The following is a 21,325-nucleotide window of genomic DNA, read 5'->3' as shown; positions in this document are numbered from 1 at the left end:
AGACAAAGAAAAACTTCGTCTTCCAGATCCTATCTGATGTAACCAAAGACTTTATTATCCTACAATCTTTCCCTCTGGTTGTGAATTGATAAAAACCAAGGGATTGGTTAATTTTAGAAGGTTTGTAACAGTAAAGAAATTCGTCCACGGTAAGAGGACGATCCCCTTCAAACACTTCACTCCACAAAATTTGCAAAGAGTGGACTAGTCTCCACGAATTGGGGTTAAACTAACACAACCCTAAACCTAATCTAGTGAGTAACTCCCTAGCAAAAGCATTAAGAGGCAACCTAAGATCTCCTAAAAGGTAAGCCTCATAGACTCCTACATCAAAACGAGGTTGGCAACACCATTTCTCTCGAATGGCCAACCTAGGCTTCAACTTATCTGGAATTTGGTACCATCTCCTTAGAGACGCTAACTTCGTATCGTCCGTCCTAGAGTGGACTCCCAAAGCACAAATGTATATTGTCTCAACCTCGTCCTGAGGAGTGGACGAGGGACCACTCGAAGGACTGGCCCCAGACCCAGACCCAGACCCAAACGCTACTTTCGTCCTAAGTTGTTCTTGAAGGACTTCTAAAGGAACCCTAGGACCCCTAGAGGTATATTCCTCGTCCGTAGTGTTTCCTTCACTACTACTATCACTAACACTACTAGAGCCACTGTAACTAGTTAAGTTGTGGTACTCATCGATCTCCTTATCAACACTATTACTAGACGAAGAGACGACAATTTCAAACATTTTGAAAACTTAAGGAAAACCTAAAGATGAGTATGAAGAAGATACCTGGCTCTAGAAGAAGGAAAACTAGGGACGCTGAAATACTTCTAAACGAGGCAATGAACGAGGAATGTCAAAGAAGAAAATTTGAGAAATGTAAAGGGTACGAGAGAAATTCCACTATTTATAGGCGTTGAATTTTGGTACCTGAAACGATGTGATCAACCGGGAAGCGCCACGTGGCATTTTCCTTGAAAACTTAAATTGACGTGACAAGTCGCCAATGAAACCATGATGCGTGGTACAGTCTGGAACAATAAAATTCAGCCATTAAAATTGTGACACGTGGAGCGACATCTAATTACCAATATGAAGACATGCGTCCAAAGGACGCCAGTAGATCCTTCAGTGCTCTGGACGACCCTTGGACAAGGGGGCAACTGATGGTGAACTAAAAAATCTAACCAGCTCCAACTCGTCCATAGAAGGCGTCCAGAATAGAAGGGACATCCCACATAAGAAGGTCGTCCATGGAAGGACAATCGTTTGTGGGAATGAGGTACGCTCGTCAAGAAGGCTCCTGGATGACCCCTTAACACTTAGGGAATTCTCAAGTGTGGATTAGCCTACAAGAGTTGGCGATGGAACCACATGTTATATTCCAAGACATGAGTGAGATCTAGGTTCATTGCTACAACTCCTTATTAAATACTTAATTTCCAATGATAGTTATATGAAAAAAATATATAACTCCTATAGCGGTTGTGGAAGTTATCCTTGGACCCTCTAACCTCCTCAAATACAGGGGAAGTTACAAATCTAATAACCGTTTTCAGGGCACACTATATAAACACTCATTCAGACTAGATAAAGATACGTTTTTACGATTCCAAAAAAGTTGGAACTCCAAAACTTAAGAGGAAAACTAACTTTGGCATCGGAGGGTTCTTGGCTAGTCCACCCCGGGCACCTTTGATCACTTTTTGTTCTTTCTTTTTCAAGCCTTCAAAACAGTCGCTAACCCTTCGAAGCCCGAAGCATCCAGCCTACTGATTTTCTTCGCATCATCAAAATATTTCACCACAATTAAAAAGAATAAAAAGTCTCATTTTCAATGTGGGATTAAATATTTTCACTAACTCCTCATCTTCCATATTAACTCCCACATCTTTACTTTTATATTGTCATATAAATCTATTTTAATTAATTAATACTAAAATGCTCCAATAGAATATACACATTAATGACGAGTAAAAGCAAATAAGGAAAGATAATAAAACATGACATTAATGACAAATGAAACAAAAAAAAAAGGCAAGAAATATGATTGAGCTCAAATTGGCGTACGCCATAAGAAGGATGCGTACGCACTTGAGACTCAAGGTTGATTTCCATAAACAACCAAAACAAGAACCCTAGCCGCATGAGAGGTGCATACGCTAGGACATTGACACGTACGCATCTTGAGGTAGATTAGGGTTCTTATATGCTCTTAACAAAAAATAGAGATGAACAAAATTAAAGACATGGTATGAAATATGTTCATGCAAAACATCATATTAAGGCTTAAAAACAACTAGGGGTGTGCATGGGTCAAGTTGGATCGAGTTAAGAGGATTTTTTGACCCAACCCACCCTGGTGGGTTAAAAAAATTCAACCAAACTCAGCCCATCACATAAGTCCAACCCAACCCAACCCAACCCACATGGGTCGGGTTGAACCCATGAATTGGACATTTTTTTTATTACTATTATTATTAAATTGAGCAAAAAAATTATAAATATAAATATATTAAAAAAACCCAAAGATTAGTATCAATGTAACTCTTTAAAGGCAATTAACACTAATGACTAAACAACAATAGTAATTTACTAGGGTTTGTGTGAACTAATTGGCTTTTATATAGAATAGGAAGAGCTAGTTATTTTAAAAAAAATATTAATTATATAATATATTTTAAATATATATTAAATATATGGGTGGGTCGGGTTGGGTTTGGCGGATTTGAAATTTTATGACCTGTACCTAACCCGACCCGCCATCAAAAAAAAAAAATTGTAACCTAACCCAACCCACCAAGCCCTAAAAACCGACCCAACCCAGCGGGTCGGGTCGGGTTTAGCGGCACATCTCTAATTACAATAGTGTACATATAAATTTAACTGGGTAAAAGATTTTGTAACAAGGGTATTCTTATATTCACTATTCAACTAGTGAATATAACGTGGGCAACTAATAAGCTAAGTAATTCAACTGGACAAAACTTATAAATCAAAACTTGCACTAATAATTAAACTGGGCAACAAAAATGTGGGCAGCAAATTTACACAATACAACTAGTTTTTAACACATCCTTTACTTGGGCACCAAAACTTTCAACAAATATTTAAATTTTCTTCACCTGGGCAACAAAACTCACAATTCAACAAATATTTATACATTCTTGTTGAGTTCATTGTTGCTGTGAAGAGGCTGAAGTGAGGTTGATGATTAGGAGATGAGAAGGTGAGATTAAGTAGGGGGTAGGTTAGAGCAAAAAGTGGGAGGGTGTTTTTGTCTTTTCTTATTCCTTAACATTTTCATCTATCTTTTCTCTCCATTTTGGAGAGAAAAGTTTTGTGTTGGCCTGGGTGGAAAATGCTTGCGCTCCACATAAAAGTTTGTTTTCCCCTCTCAACCAAACAATACACAAACTCATTTTTTCAACTATTTTCTCTCCAATATTTTTCATTCATCTTATTTTATATCCAAACAAACACACTCTAAAGTATGTTTGGATTGTTTGTTGAGAGGTAGCTTAAAAATGTAGAGAAGGGGAAAATAAAGGAAGGAGACACCTCACACTAGTGAGTAGACAGGCCAAGAGAGAAAAACTTCCAACATATTTTACAAATTGACGTGGCATTGGCAAAATTTATAGAAAATCTTATAAGACCAAAACTTAAAAAAAAAATAAAAACCCAAATTAGTACCAATTACAAAGCTATGGTTTGGTAACGGTGGGTAAATAATGAAAACTATTATTTAAATAGCGGTTTTTTTTAGTATAAAAAAAAACTTTGTATTTTATGATATATATAATTTTTATTTTGTGAATTTAATTCATAAGTGAATAAAGTAATTTGAAAATGAATAGGAGAGTGCTTTTTTTTAGCAAAAAAAAAAAAAAACTATGTTTTTATATATAATTTTTATTTTGTGAATCTAATTTATAAATGAATAAAGTAATTTAAAAATTAACAGTAGAGTGAGTTTTAATTAACTCAACTGGTAAAATCTCTGATCATTGTATAAGAGATCTGGGGTTTAATTTCCGTCTACACCAAAAACTAATTGGTGTCTTAGTTTGATGATAAAGAGCTACCATCAGAAATAAATGCCATAATTTAAAATTCTCTTAAAAAAGAAAAAAGAAAAAAAAAGAGAAGGATAGACAACATCTGTGTCCCTGGTGTCAACGAGATGTTATACCTATACGGTAATACCTAAGTCTAACCCATCCATCCGACCTTTTTATCGCTCGCTCCTCTTTCCTGTCTCTCTTTGCCACTTTTCCTCGCACAGGTTTGCTTCATATATACCCTTTCCTTGATATCTTCAATTTTATTGTATTTTTTTGTCAATTAAGGATATCTCAATACTAAACCCAATTCATGTTTTCAGAAAGATTGTTTACTTGAAAACATACCACCTGGCCTGGGTTTAGGCGTCTGAACGATTAGTATTTAATACAAATTTGATGCCAAAAAAAAAAAAAAAAATCGAAGAAGAAAATGACAATAGCCGGCCTGCCTGGATTTGATTTTTATTAAATTTCCACATGTAAAGGCTGATGTGGCATAGTACCACGTCAGTTTGTAAAATGCGTTGTTGTACGATAGACAAAAAAGGCAGCTTGCATTTGTTTGCTTGTTCAGGAGGGGATAGAGCAGACAGACTCTAGTATAGTATAGTATAGAGATAAGGCCGCTTTGGGGCTTTCCCTGCTTCTTTATAATTGTATTCACAGATTCTAAACAAAAACAAACTGCATTTTAATTTTTCAGTGCCCTTTCCTTTCCTCAGTTTCAGGTAAGGTAACCAAATTCTCCAATTCTTCTCTCTCTTAGGGTTTAGGGTTCTTCTCTTTCTGGGTCTTTTTATTGCGTAATTACTGTTTTCGTGCTGTGAGCTTGTACTTTTTAAGTTTATTAATTACCCAATATGGGTTGATGTTAAATCATCTTCATTAGGGTTTAATTTTGGCTTTGTGCAGTTTTTATTTATAACCCCTAACCCAGTCCCAGACCTTTATTTGCTGATTGTGTTTATTTATTTGGTTTTTCTTTTGTTGTAGTAGTAGAGTAAGACAAAAGAGGAGTTATCTATGGCGTCCCAGCTTATTCGTGATTGGGTAGGGATCAACACATTCGCTACTGCCACCCAGACCAAATTGCTTGAATTGTTGGGAAAGCTTAAGCAGGAGGTTCTTTTTCGTACCCCATTTTCGCATTGTTAACATACATGTTTTGCCTTGCTTTTGTTAATTATTGTCACTTGTGCTGATTATGTATGCTTTTGATTTCTTGCATATGCTATGGGTGTAGGATGTGAGCACATTGACAATACTTGTAATGGGGAAAGGTGGTGTTGGGAAATCCTCAACCGTAAACTCGATCATAGGAGAAAGAGCTGTGACTGTTAGTCCTTTTCAGGTATATGCTGCTTTCTTTCTTTCCCTGTTATGGAACATTTATTTTGTACTACCTTTCTGTGCACTTCATATTTGTTTATACGGGTTATTTGTTGTTTGCCATAGTCGGAAGGACCAAGGCCTGTTATGGTGTCGCGTTCAAGGGCTGGATTTACTTTGAACATCATTGACACTCCAGGACTTATAGAAGGAGGATATGTCAATGACCAGGCACTTGAGATTATAAAACGGTATGCTAAGTTTTACAATTCCTTAGTGAATTATGTTCCTGGCTTTTGCTTGAGGAATTGATGTTGATCTATTTATGACTCTGACTTCGTCTTCTTTTCTTTCTTCTTTCTTCTTTCATTTTTCATTGTGGGTGGGTGTGGGGGGTTGTTGTTTGAGCAGTTTCCTTCTGAACAAGACCATTGATATCCTACTCTATGTGGACCGCTTGGATGCGTATAGGGTTGATAACTTGGATAAGCAGATTGTTAAAGCCATAACAGATAGTTTTGGTAAAGGAATATGGAATAGGGCTTTGGTGGTCCTTACACATGCTCAGCTCTCACCACCTGATGGGCTACCTTATGAAGACTTTTACTCCAAAAGGTCTGAGGCTCTTCTAAAAGTTGTTCGTATGGGTGCTGGGTTAAAAAAGCATGATAAGCAGGTCTGCTTTTCTCTCTTATCTCCTGATTCTTGTTCTGCAACCTCAAGTTCAATTTATGTTTTTTTGCCTCCCCTATACTGTCATTATTAGTTAATTTTTTATTTTTTGAAAATAAAACATCTATTCATAGTGCTAAATAAACCAGTACATCAGTTCGCAGTTGGAACTGTAGGAAAAGGTGGATTTTGGCCAAAACAGCACTCTTGGTCTGTTATTTGGCTAACATGTGCCTCTATAATTGCATTTTTCTTCACAAAATTTTAGCAGAAATAATTAAATTCACGGCCCTTTATCCTAATGTCCCTATAGAAACCTTGAAGCTGCAGGCCCTTGCACGGCATTGATCACCACCTGTGGATCCCCTTTCAATATGACGTTTCTGTAGCCCAACTCCCTGGCTAGCCGTGAACCTTCTATGTCTGCCATGGCTTCCTCTGCAGCAACTTCTCTGGTATAAGGACTCCATTTACTTATAGCTGCTATGGCTTCACCGTTGGTATAACTTCACCGTTGGTATAACTTCACCGTATCACTCTTGTCCACAATTGTGTCCATAAACAATTTAAATCACCCTGACCTGCTATTGGAATTGAGTGAATAGGAAAGTGGTGCACTAAATCCCTGTGTATAACCTCACAGCTCCAGAGCGCATGGCCCGTAGTCCATATCCCAGTACCACATAGGGGGACACCAAATATCTTCTGCTCAAGCTGTACCTAGTTGACTAGTTCAGATAATATCATTACAAGCGTGCCAGATGAAGAAACCAACCTTGCTTGGCACATTCAATTTTCCATATTACCTTTCAGAAATATTTTCCTTCAGCTCCATGGGAGCTTTCACCACAATCCCTCTCTAGTTCATCTCTTAGCAGCTTGTAAGTACTTTTAACTGTAAAGTGTAAACTGTCCATTGGCAGTCCCACTCCAAACCAGCATGTCACAAGGCAGAGTTTGACTTATAGGGATACCATGAATCACTTCAGCTTCATGCTCCATGAACGTGCTCTGCAACAAGCTTCAATTTCCCCATTTTCTCTCTTGATCAATCAACTCACTAACTTTCGTATCAAGTGGATGGTGCAGCCTAGGGGATGCAATCTTATGGGTTGGTTTAGTTGGAACCCAGCAATCTTGCCATACCTTGCTCCTGGTATACTTTGCCACGTATATGAGGCATTGGACTTTATTGTTGCTGTCATGAATGTCCCTCTATGAAAATTGCTTTGCCTTGAGTGTCTTGAATACAAGGGTGTTTTCCATGGTGAGTAATCTCCAGCACTGTTTTGCCAGGAGTGCCACATTGAAAGTCTCTAAATCTCTAAATTCCAATCCCCATTTTACTTTTGGCGCACATAATTTTTCTCACCTCATCAAATTCATGCCTTGATTCTCTCTTCCATTGCCCTGCTAAGATTTTCACACAAAGTAGAAGGTAGTTTGAAGACGCTCATTGTGTAAGGGGTATTGCTTGGGCCACTGCATTTATCAACACTTCTTTTCCCGCCCTTGGTAAAAAAAATTTCATTCCAACCTTGCTCCTTTTTCCCCACTCTTTCCTTTATGCTCATGAAAACTTTCCTTTTGGATCTCCCTACATTATTGGTTCATATTGCAGTGCTTAAATATTTAATATAAGACATTGTACGTGAACTTTCTATTGGCTAAATTCTCTTTTGGAAGATGCATGAATGACTTGGAATGTGATTTTCTCTTTTACTTATGCATTTCTTTCTAGATGCAGTTTATATGAGTGCTGCGTGCATTTTGCTTAATGACCTATATGCCTATGAACCTCTTTTTATTGCTGTATAAGGTTTTGTTTATGTTTTATTTTTTATTCTCATTTTTTGTTGCTTATTGCAACACAAATGAAGAAGATGGCTTTATGCATTTTTGGATTGACGTTTTTACTTTTCTAAAAAAAATGGGATCAAAATTTTCTGAGTCATGAAAGTATTGGCAATATTGCTTAAAAGATTCCAAGATATTAACATGGTTGTGTTGCGTGCATATGAGTATTTGCTTATTTTTTACACTTTAAAGGCTAAAATCACCTCATAATGGAAAATTTTCCTCAACATCAAAGTCATGAGGCCTATATTTTTTTGACAAGTAATAAATTTATTGAAAAGGCGCAAAAAGGGGACACCGCCCTAGCACAGTGGGAAGTATACTAAGGATGAGCCAAAGAGAAAAAGAATTAAAAGAAATACAATATATAATTTATCTAAAATCCAAGTCATCTAAAGAGTTCTAACAAATTTGATGAAGTGAAAGAGGTAGAACTCAAAATCCAATCATATAAAGCCTTCAGAAATACAAACTTGAACATAGATAAATGTAACTCCCTCCCTAAAAGCACACATTCCTTTCTCTCCAAATGCGCCATGGAGTAGCTTTCCATATTTCACCATTAGTTCTCTTGTCAAAGTGTCCTTTCCAACAAGATAGCAAATCCCTCACTGATCTAGACATTACCTTATTAATACCAAAACAAGTAGAACACTAATGATCACACTTCCTAAGCAATATCACAGTGTAGACAGAGATGTGCCACTGACTCCCTTGGTTCTTGTACATATAGCACCAATCCATAATAATTATCCCCCGCTTCCTCATATTGTCTATTGTCAGAATTATTGCAAATGCAACACACCATGAGAAGAAAGCTATACCTTCAGTGGTACACAGACTTTCCATATGTTTTCTGTGGAAATTTGTTTTCCACTCCTACTCTCAAGGCCTTATCATATCTATTCACTTGAAAACCATGATTTTATGACGAGATGCATACCAATTTATCTTCCTCCTTCCCTCAGTCTTTGTTGCACATAAATCATCCAAAAAATGTTCCATAGATTTTAACTCCTAGTCATGGATGCTTGGGAAAATAAAGGATTTCAAATAGGGCTTCTATTCTTGAATTCTATAGAATCTATCACTCTGGCATCTCTTCCCCTAGCAATTGGGAAAAAATCAGGGTACCTTTCCTTAAGAGTAGTTGCCAAGAGCCTTGTAGCTAAGTGGTATAGCTTGGTCTCCTTTATGAGAAGAACTAGGGTTCGATTCCCCCTTCCCTCACTTGTTGTAACAATTGAATTATCAAAAAATTGTAGTCTTGCCATTCCAAATATCATGCCACAGTTCTGGCGGGTGGGGTCTTGTATCTGTTGTTTGCTCCCAAGGGGTGGGTCCAAAGGGCTTTGCCTTGCTAAGGTTTCCTAAGACCAAAGAGCCAGGAGGAAAAAAGGGGGGGGGGGGGGGCTTTCCCTTCCTGGTTCTCCTATAGCTGGATCCTCCGGAACCACAAGAATCCTTAGTTAGAATGAGATCCCAACTCAGCATCCTTTTTTGAGATTTTGAGAAGAGTTGCCCTTTGGAGAGCACAGTATGATGACAGTTGTAAGCACATCATTCAAAATAAATAGAAAATTATATGTGTGTGCGTGCGCGCCCGACAATTGAACTTTGGACCCACTCCCCACGGACCCTACCTCAACTATTTCAACCTATTATGATGTTCTTCCACAGTTTACACAGATACATTATGTTATGCCAGGCTGTAAAAGAATTACAGTTGTGTCATCTGGCAGTTCACCTGTGCCCACATGTCCTAAGATTTTTGTGCTTTGGATTTATTTGATAGATGCATGCCTACACTGTTACATGCTTACATAACTATGAGAGAATTATGGTTGCTTATGTTTTATTGCTTGGGTTGATGTGGGAAATTATGGCTGGAATGGTGCCTGAATTATTGACTAGTTGGAAGGAACACTTTGCAAAAATTTGGAAGTCTATTTATTCACTTGTGCATAAATGTGGGACATTTGGAGAGGAGAATTCCCACACTTTTGAGAGTTGTGAGTTATTTCTGTTGAGGGAAGCATTTGGGCTATTTATTCACTTATGCATAATGTGGGGCATTAGGAGAGAGAAGAAGCTACTATTTGCTTCTCCTCTATATTGCTAGAAGTACTTAATTTTTTAAGTTTTAGGAGTCAGCTTTTTTGTTTTTTCTTTGGTTATTAATCTTGTAAACAACCAGTGTTCTAGGGGTTGCACCCCTTTTAGAACTCCTTTTTCTCTAAGTACAAATTTACTTATCAACAAAGAAAAACTTACAGCGAGTCCCCCACCCTCCACTTTTTTTCCTTGATAAGTGACTTTGACAGTGAGTTTCCATGTCTAAAGATTTGCGTTAGTGTCACTATCATATTTCTTGCAACAGAGTTCCAACTTGTGTTCACCATAGAGTTATAGTTTATTTATATTGGAGCTCAACAAGTTGAAAAATGTTTGTTTAGAAAGAAATTTATTTAGGAAATTCATTTGTCTATTTTACTTAATGAATTTTTTTTATTTATAAACATTTTACTTAATGAATTTGTTTGTCTATTTTGCCTCTCTCTATAGGATTTTGCAATCCCAGTTGTTTTGGTTGAGAACAGTGGGAGATGTAATAAGACTGAAAGTGATGAAAAGGTTAGTCATTTTCCTGTTGCCACATGTTTGTTGTTTTTACCTTTTAGTACATTCATCATTGGTGATTTTTCTTTAAAAAAAAACGTCATTGATGTTTTTTCATCTTTGAGAGATTGAGAAGATGGTTGTGCTTTGGTGACAGGTTCTTCCAAACGGGACTGCTTGGATTCCTCATTTAGTCAAAACAATCACAGAAGTTGTGTTGAATGGAAGCCATTCTATTGTTGTTGACAAGAAGCTGATTGAAGGGCCAAACCCTAATGAGAGAGGGAAGTTCTTAATTCCGCTTATTTTTGCCCTCCAAGTAAGTGTCTTAAATTTAGATGCTTATTTGTTTCTCATATCTTTGGATAAGTGATCAATGAAATTCATTCAATTTTTCTCTCTGCTTCTTGGCAGTATTTCTTTGTCATTAAACCAATTGAACGTGCCATCAAGAATGATATTGCAAAGGAGAGTAGACCATCATGGGAGATGCGTGATACAGGCATGGGCAGTCGCAAGTTCTGATCTGGCTATGAACCCCTGCCACCATGAAATTTTCTTATTGTTGTCTATTTTCCTGTACTGATTACATCTCTATCTCTTAGCCGTTCCTAGTATATTCTGCAGTATTGGTAATCTGCGGCATATGGATTCCTTTGCGTTTTGAGAGAATTGGATTTTGTGTACTCGGAGATAATATGCTGTTTGAATTATTTTTTCACTACCTAATTAATTTTGCGTCTGTAGAATTATTTATTTCCCTATTCCAATTCTTCCTTGCAAATGATGAAGATTTCTTGTTACTCATAAAAAAAAGTTGGAAGATTTCCTGTTTATTTTCAAAGAGTCCCGTGTGTATTATTGCTGTAGGGGTGTGCGTTGGTGATGCTTTGCAGTAACGTGAATTATAAGAGCATGCTGTCATGGATAACACAATGCCAGCACAGTAACTGTTTGTCAATCTAGGGACAAGGAGATTATCCTGTAATGGTTTTTCTAGTTCTGAAACTTTGTTAATTCTAAAACTTGATGCTGTCCATTACCGTGGTTTTTATTTTAGTGACTTCCATATAAGTTGTGGTTCAAAAAAAAAAGTTGTGGTTCAAAATGCATATCATAAAATGTATTATAGGAAAACCCTGAGAAAAAAATTCACATCATAACTTGGTTTTAACTTTTAAGATAATGTATTACGCTTTTTGATGAATGCCCAGTCCTTCATAGATAGAGAAGAACATATGTGCTTTTCCTTGAGTTATATTGGTAATGGTACGTGAAAGGGCGAAAGGAGAGTTTTTAGTTGCGTTTTTAACAACCCTGAAGTAAGCCAAATATTTTACATCCCTAGCAAGCCAAATATTTTACATCCCTAGTAGGCCACCATTTCTTTTCCCTTTATTTTATTTGGATTTTTGGACGAGTAAGTTTGCTTCCAAAGGAAGAGGGAGATACACAAGAGGAGGGGGGGGGGGGGGGGGGTTTGATAAAAGAGGGTGTTTAAGCCTTTTATTGACTAATTTCTTAGATGTGTGTAGTTTACCTGTCACACAACACTGCGTAGTTATAGAGAAGAATCCCTCAGAAGTAGCTCCAAGGTGTGTGTTGAGATTTTCGAACTTAAGATTTCATGGATCTTATGATTGCTTGAAAACCACTAAACCAACCCTTCAAAGAAAGGGGGAGCTAAGATTTAACAAATGACATTGTCATTTGAGACATAATTTGTTAGTTGCCGATTTTATATAAGCAAATTTCACTCTCATGCCAAAAATTGCTCTAGTTGTGGTATACGCATACATTTCTTTTTCTTGATGCTCTCGTTGATTTTTTTTTTTCTTATGTTCAGTTGAAGCTTGTGTATCCACTAGAGAAGATGTCGAAAGAAGTTGAGTCAGACAACGAAATTTTGAAAGGGGTGAGCTCGAGAGATACGGTGGTAGTGACAGAGGGTACTCAAGCTTTGAGCCTATGGGAAGATGAGTGTGATGGGGACGATGATGAAGGTGATTGGAGTACAGTCATTGGGCCATAAATTGACATGCTCTATTGGGAAAATGGTGGTGATTCTATATGGCTAGAACCATTAGTTGTATCCATTACAGTGGAGAATAAGGTGACTCAAGTGGAGGTTGCAAGCAAACCTCAGGCTTTGATTTGAGTGAAAGAGGAAAACCTAAGGTTTTGGCTATATGTGGGCAGGTCTTATGAGGGCCTTGAAAATCAAGTTACAACATTATTCCAAGCTATTGAAGAGAAGAATAGACGGGAGGGTGGTATCTAGAGGAATTTATTGAAAGCAGTATCAAAGGGCAATATGTAGCTAAAGAATTAGGTGACTTCTTGGAATTTTGAGACCAGCTCAGGTAAGACTAGAAGCGTTTAACAGGGAGAGGGTTATCATGTTGTCTTAATGAATCTCAAAAATATTTCTTGGAATGTGAGAGGGCTAAACGATCGAGATAAGAGTCCTGAATTTGAAACTTGATTAGGGATCAGAAGACTAATATTATATGTTTACTAGAAACTAAATTGGAGTTCATTACTCGTGGGTTGATAAGAAGTATGTGGGGTTGTCATTATGTTGACTAGTTATACTTAGAGGTCTCTTGGTGCTTCAGGGGGTATTTTTTTAATGTGGGATAAAAGGGTAGTGGAAAAGATGGAGGAAGCTGTGGGTCAATTGTCAATATCTTGTAGATTAAAAAATGTGGAGAATCAATTCGAACGGGCATTCACAGGGGTTTATGAGCCTAATTCAGACAGGGATAGGAGGTTGTTTTAGGAGGAAATGTCTGGTTTACTTAGTTGGTGGAATGTACCATGGGGTGTTGGAGGTGATTTCAATGTGATTTGCTTTCCTACCAAACTACTGGGAATTGAGAATTATTCTCAAGCTATGTTTGATTTTTCTGATTTCATCTCAACTCATGGTACGATTGATTTACCTTTGGAAGGTGACTCTTTTACTTGGCCTAGTACTCGTAAGCAGGTTGATTTAGAATTGATCGCTTTCTGTTCTCAAGTCTCGACGGATCGAGAGGTTTAGTTCCCAAATGTTTATCAACGAAGGATGCCCCACCTTATGTCTGACCACTTTCCAATTCTCTAAGATTGTGGTAGGTTCCAAAGAAGCTATCATCCTTTTAGATTTGAAAACATGTGGCTCAAGGTTGAAGGTTTTTTGGAGAAAGTAAAATTGTGATGGGATTCCTACTAGATTCAAGGGCATCCAAGTTATAAAGTCACAAATAAATTGAAGGCCTTAAAGTTAGATTTGAAAAAATGGAATGAGGAAGAGTTTGGGAATGTGGAAATTAAGAGAAAGCAGTTATGTAATGCTCTTAATGAACTGGATGATACTAAGGAGAGCAGGCATTTAAATTGGAAAAATATCATATTTGCACAGATCTTGAAAAAACCATTCTTTTGGAAGAGATTAGTGCGAGACAAAAATCTAAAGTTCTTTGGTTAAGGGAGGGGGATAAAAATACGAAATTTTCCCATAGAGTGGCAAATTCTCATAGGCGGCGTAATGCTGTAACCAATCTTCTAATGGATGGAGAATTAATTACAAATCTAACAAGTATTTCTAAATGTATTATGCTGTTTTATTGTTGTCTGTATATTAAGGATGATTTCCATCACCCTTTTTTGGATGTTATGGATTTTAATAGTTGTAGACATTGCATTTTGTACCCCTTAAGACTCAGGCACCCATTCCCAATGATGCTCAAACTCTAAGGTCCAATGCCAGTTTAGAGCCCAATTAAACATTAAATTGACTTGAGGAGTGTTAAAATGGAAAATATATCCTTTTAAATGAGCAAAAATCTATTTTTGGAAATAAAATGACCAAAGTGGCTCTCGGCCCACGTACGTGGGTAGCGGCTTGCGTACACGGGCCAAAGCATGCGTACACAACTAGGGTTTTAGAAGCTTGATAAATGCAAGTTTTCTGCAATAATGGTTGAGGTTTGGAATGAATCCCACATCGTCTAGAAACCGTTCCAAACCCCATTTTTTCTACTACATAAAATTTTACATGGTATATTTTGAAAACACATAGAAATCACACGGGAAAAACCTAAGATTCACTAGAAAATAGTTAATCAAAATGGAGTTTTTCACAAAACACTCTCAAGTCAATTTTATTTGATTGAGACCTTTTCTAGCCTTAATCCTTTTAGTTTAACATTTCTAATTGCTTGTTTAATGACTTATGATAGATTTAACTTAGGAAAACGGTAAAAAAATCAAAGCTTGGGAACTCCTTTTGAGGTATCAAGCTTCAACCTTTCTTTCTTCTTTTTAAGTCTTTCCCTTCTGCTTTAATCTTGTTTCTTGGCTTTGTTTATGCATATATATATGCTTGTGTAGTTTAGTTTTATGCTTGTCTAATGCTTATAAGCATGATAGGTTGTTAGAATTAGGATTTTTTTTTTGTGCTTTATTTTTTTGTTTCGTGTTTCTGGGTTAGGGTTTGTGAACAAGCCCACGCATGTATGCCATGAGCATGCGTATGCAGGTTAAACCCTGCATACACAAGCCTTTGGTCGCTTACGCAGCCACTTGTCTAGAAACCCTAGTTTAGATTTCTTGTTTTGTTTGGTTTACCCAATTCACATGTTTTGCCTTTGTTTAAACCATTTTCATATGTTTATATGTATCTGAGTCTCTGTCTTGTATGCTTGCTTATCTTTAATATGTTTAGATTAGGGTTTTATGTTTATGTCTTGTTTAAATACCATCAACATGCATTCACATGTCCATGCACAATGCCATAGGTGCTGAGATGCTGTAAGGTAAGTAAAGTAAGTCATGCATTCACAAAACATGCATGTTGATTGTTTAATCCTCCCTTGATATATGTGTACAAAGTTGATGCCCTGTTTTTTATTCATGATATGATTTGCTTGCTACCATATGGATGTTTATGCTCTGTTGACATGATTGAGTTGTTGCCTTGTTTTAGATATATGATAGGGTTTCACATGTTAGATGAATGCTAGGATTTTCTCACATGCGTTTGGGTTTGGCTCTCTTCCGCTTTATGGGTAGATAGGTATGTGTTTTGGGATAATAATGCCATGATTGTAAGTTTAGATGCATGCTAGCGCGCGCGCGTGTGTGTTTAAGACACAAGTATTGACAGTGTTTTTAATAAGGTTAAGACGTAAGACACAACGATGGGAGGCCAACCTTAGGGTTGGACAATCTTGGGTGCCTAACACCTTCCAAATAGTGTATCTAAACTTCGAACTCATACTTTGGTAGTAAGATCAAAGGTCTTTCCTTGAGAGAACGCTATATTTATGGCTCCTAGACCTTTGCAAAATTTAGATGGCAACTCTAACGCCCCTTGTGTCCACAATAGCCTCCTTAAGGAAAAATCTGAGTGGTTGGAAAGACTGTTTGAAGAGGAGGAAGTGTTAGGGGTGATTCAGAATTTCAATGTTGATAAGGCTCCAGGCCTTGATGGATGTCATTTGGCCTTCTTCAAATCTTGTTGGAGTGTAATTAAGGCTAATATTATGGAGATCTTTCAAAAAATTTATGCCCACGATAAATTTGAAAAAAAGTCTCAATGCTACCTTTATTTGCCTTATTCCTAAAAAGAGAGATGTTGTGGAGGTCAAAGATTTTAGGCCTATTAGCTTAATAGGCAGGGTGTATAAGATTATTGTCAAAGTTTTAGCCAACATGGCGGTCCTTTAGGATATTATTTCTGCCCTCCAAAACGCTTTCATGAAAGATAGGCAGATTTTAGACTTAGTTCTCATCGCCAATGAATGTTTGGATAGTCGTATGAAGTCAGGAGTTTCAGGGGTGTTATATAAATTAGATGTGGAAAAGGTATACAACCATGTCAATTGGGATATTTTAATCTATATGCTCTAGAGATGTGGGTTTTTGGAGAAATGGAGGAGGTGAATTAGGTATTGTGTTTCTATGGTGTATTTATCTATTTTGATTAACTGTAGCCCAAGTGGATTTTTTAAGAGTTCCAGGGGCTTACGCCAAGAAGATCTTCTTTCTCCAATACTTTTGCTAGTGTAATGGAAACTTTAAGCCATATGATAGAGGTTGTGTGAGATGGCTTTATTGCATGATTCTCTGTTGGGTCTCTAGAAAATGATGGTATAATGGTGTCTCATCTTTTCTTTGTAGACAACACTCTTATTTTTTGTGATGCTGACGTGCATAAGATTGCCCATTTCAGGACTACTCTTGCTTGCTTTGCTACTACTTCTAGATTGAAGATTAATTTGAGCAAGTCGGAATTGATTCTTGTGGGAAATGTAACTGACTTGGAGAAGTTGATGGCCATTCTTGATTGCAAACATGCGACAACTTCCGATGAAGTATTTGGGTCTTCCTTTGGGTGCCAAATGCAAAGAGAAGACAATATGGAATCCTATTATTGAGAGGATGGAAAAAAGATTGGCAAGGTGCACTACTTTGTATTTATCTAAGGGAGATAAAGTTATGTTGATTAAGAGCACTCTCTCAAGCTTGCCTACTTACTTTCTGTCTTTATTTCCTATTCCTGTTGATGTGGCTAACTGTATTGAACAGTTACAAATAAATTTTTTATGGAATGGGTTAGGTTGAGACTCCAAAGTCCATTTAATGAGATGGTCTCATATTTTTTCTCTTTTAATGTATGGGGGACTAGTGTAGACACCTCATTTTGTACCTGTTAATATTTTTGGTCCTCGTTCCTAATGATGAGCTTGACATGCATCAACCAAGGGTAATTAAAGTGTTTTTAATAGTTCAAAGGTAATTACAACTCAAAAGTGCTCAAAGCGTTTTGAAAATGATGTTGTAAAATGACATTTGCTTACTGTTTTGACCATAATTTTTTATCAAAAAAGAATTTTTTATCAAAAAAGAATTTTTTGAGTAAAGTTTATTTCATTGGAAAGTAGACATCATGGACTTCAATTTGAATATAAATTTTTCCTAATTTGGATTTAAATGGAGTAAGTTATAGCCATTAGAAGTCAGACCATTAGTGTTGTAAGGAATTAGGGTTTCAGCAAGCATGTGTAAGCACCTTTGAGGGCGTGCACAAACCCTCGCAAGCATGTGCACCCACCTTTAGTTCTAGAAATCTGGAAGTTTCATATTTAGGGCCCTAAAACTTCAATCTTTGGGTTGGGCCACTCCCCAGACCATTAAGAACGTCCAAAAGCCTTTAAAAGGCCCATAAAATCCTAGTTTTAAAGTATAAATACTCATCTTATGTCTCCAATCAAAACTCTAGCTAGAAAGAGTTTATTTTGGCATCCATGTTTTCTAAAACCCTAGTTCATTTCTCTAATCACTCACAAAGCACACTAGCACATTTTTTACAACATCAAAACCTTTCTTTAGCAATCTCTTAAGGCAAAAAGTTGTTTTCTAATTGGTTTTTCTAAATCTTTTTCAAAAGGATATTGTTTTCAAGTTGTGATACCTAGTTCTATTGTGTTCTTTAATTCATTTGTAATTTCAATCTAAAGTTGTTAGTCTAGGCACTAAGGGGTCGATTAAACAAAGCTTTAATTTGTGATCTTCAAGTAAGGTAAGTCTTCTTCCATGACTTTTTCTTTGCTATGAATTTTAATGTTTGATATAGTTTATTCAAGTTTTGTTTATTGTAGTGATCATCATAAGCTTTACGTGATATGTTTTAGGGATAATTACAGTAAACCCACCTGTGGTATGACCCGTTTTCACTTTGCCTACCTGTGTTTTAATCATTTACACTTTGCTCACCTGAACTTCAATCCGTTACCCATCCATTACCCACCTCACCCTCAGACGTTAGAAAACACTTTTTTTTTATTCAAAATTAGAACATAGCACGGATCAAAACACGAACCCAATTTGCTTTTCCTCATGAGCCCTAGAAACACAAAAATCCCCTGTATTAAGCTGGGGTTTTGATTTTTCTGATCGTGCTTTCATGTGAGGGTGAGGTTCTGTCTATGGGTTGTCTGGAGGCATTGAATATTCGAAGATAGATCATCACCAGGTATGACATTTCTGTTTTATGTGGGTTGGGGTTTCAAGTTTTGATGGTAGCTTTGATTCACAAGAAGTTGATAAACGATGTCTTCTTCGAGTGGAAATTACTCAGGTTCAAGTGGGCATATGTGTACATATGAGACTTGTGTGCTAAGAACAAATCTGATAGTGGATAATTTTGGGAGAAGGTTTTTGGGTTGTAGCCGATATAAGGTAAATATACTTTTTACTTAATCTAGTTGATTCACGTGAGATTGGAATGCGATATGTTCAATTCAATTTATGAACAGGTTGGTCCTAAGTGCCCTTTCTTTAAATGGATTGATAATCCCACTTGTATGCGTGGGAATGAAACTGCATTTTTGGTGCAACAAATGCTAGATTTACTGCAGAGTGAGTTGCAACTTGCACATGAAAGGGAAATAGTAGTTACCCAAACAGTAGCAGAAGCTACCTAAATGGTAGAAATTGCTCAAACCAGGGCAGCAAAAGCCACTGATAGGGAGTGAAAGTTTCGAGCTTCCTTTGTTCAAGCCAAGGAGATAGCAGTGAGAGCTTTAGAGCAAGAGAGAAAGTGCAGAATTGCACTAATTTTGTCATGGGGTTTTTTTTTTTTAATATATTTTGGTTATGTTGTTTTTATATTTTGGCTCAAGTGAATATGTTGGAATGATGAGATTGAGTCTGCCTGGTGGGTTGTAATATAAACTGGCCCTCAATTGTATTGTAATAGAACTATGTAAGATTTTTTTGAGAATGAGAACTATGTAAGATGGTAGATGTAGTTGGCTTGAAGCCACTTAATAATATAAGCATATTTAAGATAAAGTGTTATTTATGTTAGATGCTATTGGTATTTTTGTTTAAAGTGAATTGGCTACTTGTAAGCTGTGAGCTGTTGGTGTTGGTGTTTTGTTGGATGGTGTAAGCTGTGCCAGGATTGTGCATAAAGTGCATTTTGTGAAGATAATTGTGTTGAAAGTGAATTGTTTAAAATTTAAAGTGCATGACAACTATTTGTCAACTTGCAAGAAAAGACAACAAATGCACACATAAACACCTGCTATTCAACATATCAACATATGCTATAAACACCTGCTATTCAACAAATGCACACATCAACACATACTCCTGCTATTCAACACATACAGCTTCACACATAAACAAACTCATATATGGGCAACTACAATAATCAGAATAATAATTCTGAATACCGGTCATTAAATTGGGAAATTGTATACATAATTAAGGTGGCATTGAATAGTCTTTTATCAACCACCAATAAATAAGGCATTTGGTACAACAACCAAAACAAAAAACAGTTGCATTTGCCCATTGTTTACAAAACTTACAAAAGTACAAAAAGTGTTTGAACATCTATATAAAAAATTATCTTGCCATTGTCTACAAATCCCAACAGTGTCTGCCCTGCCATTGTCTACAAACTACATAAAACCCTAACACCTACATAGCCCTAATACATAGCAACAATAGTGTCTTGAACTAGTCTTCATTTATTGCCCCTGTCTCTCCCACCACAGCTGGTCTTTTTAGCTCTTGTTTTACAATTCTGAGTCCTAGCTGCATCACCCCTTCCTCTCAAAGCAGCTCCTCTGGTAGCAGGTGGTCTTGTAGGTGCTCTGCTGTCCCATGATTCTGCAGGGGTGTGTGCTGCTGGCTGGTTTGAAGAGAACCAAGGAGCTCCTCTAATTGTGTACTTGAAGTCTGAAGAGTACCTCAAATTTCACTTCCTCATCATCCATTTGCAATAACAAATTACCATTTGGCACGTACACAATTAACAATTAAAGAATTGCAAACAATATACACAAAAGAGTAAACATTTGCATGTTTCTGTTTTGTTTTTGGGATGCAACACACACATTAGAGGGACCACATTTCTTCTTTGCTTTTGTTTCTGTTTTACTAAATAGCACATGCAAACACTAAAATTTAAACCAACAGAAACACTAGAATTTCTCATTCGGTCCACTGTGAGACACAATGACCACGACAAACAAAATGCCCATAAACAAACACAAATCCAAACAACAGGTGGTCACATTTTTCATAAACATCAACAAACACAACCAATATTCTCATTCCATTACATATAACATTAACCATTGGCTGATTACTCAAAAAACAATAAAATAACCACAAGCCCAAAGTAAAAACCCAAACAAGGATTGATTTCTTACCAAGATTTTAATCCGTCGAACAACCCGTTGCTTGTCTAGGTTTACAATTGCAACACTATTTCAATATCAGATGCAAAATGGAGTTTCTACGGGAATTTTCGCGTTTCTAGAGCTTGTGAGGAAAAGAAACTTGGGTTTGTGTTTTGATCCGTGTTATGTTCTAATTTTGAATAAAAATGTGTTTTTCTAACGTCTGAGGGTAAGGTGTGTAACAGATGGGTAACAGATTGAAGTTCAGGTGGGCAAAGTGAAAACTGGCCATACCATAGGTGGGTTACTGTAATTATCCCTATGATTCAATCTGACCATGTGATCTAATTTTTATTTGTTTTAGTTTCCCTTTGTGTTTCCTTTTGCTCTTGTTCTTAGATTTGAAGCTAATACGTTATAATATGTAGAACTTTTCACATGTTCTTTATATAATTGTTTTGATCTTTGCTTGATGATGTTAATATGACCATAATATGATTTTGTTAGTCTTTAGTTTTTCCTTCGTATTTACTTTTATATATGTTCTAAAACTTTAAGTTGTTTTAAGCTAAACAAGTGATTTCTACAAATTA

The 21,325-nt window shown here is 36.7% G+C and overlaps 1 protein-coding gene across 6 annotated transcripts; it reads left to right on the top strand.

Moving 5' to 3' along the window:
* Positions 1-4,164: 4,164 nt before the first annotated feature.
* LOC142610196 (translocase of chloroplast 34-like) lies at positions 4,165-11,301 on the top strand. 6 transcript variants are annotated; one of them, XM_075781944.1, is made up of 8 exons: positions 4,165-4,289; positions 5,065-5,190; positions 5,312-5,419; positions 5,524-5,648; positions 5,809-6,073; positions 10,492-10,560; positions 10,703-10,864; positions 10,960-11,301. In XM_075781944.1, the coding sequence occupies exons 2-8, from the start codon at positions 5,092-5,094 to the stop codon at positions 11,068-11,070; spliced, it is 939 nt and encodes a 312-aa protein (XP_075638059.1). In that variant the 5' UTR covers positions 4,165-4,289; positions 5,065-5,091; the 3' UTR covers positions 11,071-11,301. The 6 variants fall into 6 exon arrangements, with proteins under 6 accessions (XP_075638059.1, XP_075638055.1, XP_075638054.1 ...); XM_075781940.1 differs by having other exon boundaries at positions 5,062-5,190; XM_075781939.1 differs by lacking the exon at positions 4,165-4,289 and adding an exon at positions 4,560-4,796 and having other exon boundaries at positions 5,062-5,190.
* Positions 11,302-21,325: the final 10,024 nt, after the last annotated feature.

Source organism: Castanea sativa, chromosome 9 (assembly GCF_040712315.1).
Source record: "Castanea sativa cultivar Marrone di Chiusa Pesio chromosome 9, ASM4071231v1".
In the NCBI taxonomy this organism is placed as follows: domain Eukaryota; kingdom Viridiplantae; phylum Streptophyta; class Magnoliopsida; order Fagales; family Fagaceae; genus Castanea; species Castanea sativa.
The sequence above is the reverse complement of the archived record's forward strand: the minus strand, read 5'-3'. Positions and strand labels throughout refer to the sequence as shown.

Excerpts from the sequence above, each read along its gene's own strand:
- LOC142610196 (XM_075781944.1), top strand. The coding sequence starts at position 5,092 with ATGGCGTCCCAGCTTATTCGTGATTGGGTAGGGATCAACACATTCGCT. Across the intron at positions 5,191-5,311 it reads TGGGAAAGCTTAAGCAGGAG|GATGTGAGCACATTGACAAT; the intron begins GTTCTTTTTCGT and ends CTATGGGTGTAG. Across the intron at positions 10,865-10,959 it reads CGCTTATTTTTGCCCTCCAA|TATTTCTTTGTCATTAAACC; the intron begins GTAAGTGTCTTA and ends GCTTCTTGGCAG.